Genomic DNA, 2,056 nt, shown 5'->3' with positions numbered 1-2,056 from the left:
GATGGATGGATTTTCGTTTGTCTGTTATTGATTCATTCTGTCTGTTTCCTCAGGTCTTTGGGTATGTGAGGTCTGCGACAAAGATTTCACCACACCCAAGAAGAAAGGAGGAGCCAAAACACCTAAGAAGTCCAAGTCTGCTCAAAAATGACCTACGAACTACTTTGACCATAGTATCTTGACCAAATGCTCCACAAATGTCAGCTGTTCAGCTGCATAAGCTGTAAATCTTGAAAACATCAGATCATTGTTTGTCCCAATAGTTTTGCTGCAGAATGATAATCATAAAAGCCTAGTGTGTGTTCCAAAATAAATATATAAGTAAATAAAAACCCACTAGTGTTGCCTTCTACCAAGTACCAAGAATCCAAACACAAAAATCTTAACTTGTCGTTGCTCTCTGTTGATTAGCAGATGACACAACAAACTTCGTAATCATTTCTGTGAAAGCTGTGATGACGTGGTTTATGTACGTGATGATACATCAGGTGTCCATCCACATGAGGCATTAACTTGAGCACAGCAGCTCTGTTACAAACGAATTCACTGAACTCCAGACAAATAAACTGTGCATCAAATCCATCCAAATGTACCACACTAAATTCTTCAATCTAACCACTAACAATCTCACAATTTTCTTACCGATGACTGGGGTTGTTTCTGTCTGATTGTGTTTCTGCAGTGGTAAACTGCTGGGGAGTTGTTTCAGTTGAACAAATGGTGCTTTTCTGTACTACTGAAGCAATCAGAGTTAACAAGAGCTCACTGATGTCGTTCAGTTTCTTTTAAAATTACATTTTTTTGTATGTTTGTTTTGTATCCTATTACTTACAGTTTGTATTTTTAATAAGTTTTTTTATTTAATGAGGCAGGCCAGTAAAGATCAATCTTATTTAAGTGTTGTCTGACATAAAGACACGGTGCTTCTGATCCTGTGTAATGAAATGTAATAGACACTGGCTGTGGTAGACCTCATGGCTGCAGAAGTGAGTCTTGATTATCAAAACAGAGGGTCTCAGTCCTTTGCTGTTATTGTCGTACAAAAATGTAACCACTTGTAATTACTTTGAATTGTAATTACTCTGCAATTAGCATCACTCCACTTGATGATGAATTGATGTTTTTGCAATTAGCTTAAATATGTTTTTTTTATTTTTTTGTTATTTTTTGCCATCATTTCTTTTTATTTTGTACTGTCCTGCAATAAGCAGGCTGCTAAAGGAATATTTGTTGCTAATAATGTCACGGTCACTGATATCTCAAGTGCATTTTCAATAAAATCTGCTTAAAAAGACTTGATTCAAACCTCATCTGTTGTGTGTGATGTTAAATGGAGCCCTGGTCAGTTACAATACGTGTTTATTCTACTCTAATAGTGTTTCTGTTGCAGGCTGAGCAGGAAGTTGAAGAAGACTTGAATAGTCTTTAACTTCAATGTTTCTCAGTTTTGCCTTAAAGATACAAAGAGGCTCTGTGGTCCAAGTGTCTTGCTTTGCCATTGGTGAGTCTGGGTAACGGAAGTATAGAGATAAACAGCCTACTAACCGTATATGTGTAACCATGTATAAATGTGAGATTATTAGATGAATGACACTTGATTATTAAATGTCTCTCAGCCCTCAGAGGACATTAGCAACATCTGTAGTGCAGAGAAAAGGCAGATACATACAGCCGATACATTCCTGTGTTTTTATAATTTTATTGCCTGAATAGATGTCAAACATGGTTTTTACAACTTTGGTATCAACCACCCGAGCAAGGGATTTAATACCATTAGTAAACTATATGGAGCATCGTGTAATGTCAGTTTTCAGCCACTAGAGGACTGCAAAGAACTGATATTGCAATGTGAACATTTGTATGATCGATATGAGCGTTAGAGACTTAAATCAGACTGCACATATATACAAAGAGCTGCACAATAATGTTTTTGCCAAATATGAAATATACACAATTTACTCTGAATAGAAATAGAGTCACAAAACAAGTTCTCAGCACTGCTCATCATCAAAATGTCAACATCACACAACTAAGTGCACGAGGTCGTATCTTATGT

At 36.4% G+C, this 2,056-nt stretch overlaps 1 protein-coding gene across 1 annotated transcript in view; it reads left to right on the top strand.

Annotated features, from left to right (window-relative positions):
* phf10 (PHD finger protein 10) overlaps positions 1 to 538 on the top strand; it is a 9,767-nt gene extending 9,229 nt beyond the window's left edge. The window contains exon 12 of the mRNA XM_008286742.1: positions 54 to 538. Coding sequence (XP_008284964.1) covers positions 54 to 151 — 98 coding nt within the window. The 3' untranslated portion in view covers positions 152 to 538. The remainder of the gene's footprint in view (positions 1 to 53) is intronic.
* Positions 539 to 2,056: the final 1,518 nt, after the last annotated feature.

The sequence above is a fragment of the Stegastes partitus genome, unplaced genomic scaffold, assembly GCF_000690725.1.
Source record: "Stegastes partitus isolate 25-593 unplaced genomic scaffold, Stegastes_partitus-1.0.2 Scaffold467, whole genome shotgun sequence".
In the NCBI taxonomy this organism is placed as follows: Eukaryota; Metazoa; Chordata; class Actinopteri; family Pomacentridae; genus Stegastes; species Stegastes partitus.
The sequence above is the reverse complement of the archived record's forward strand: the minus strand, read 5'-3'. Positions and strand labels throughout refer to the sequence as shown.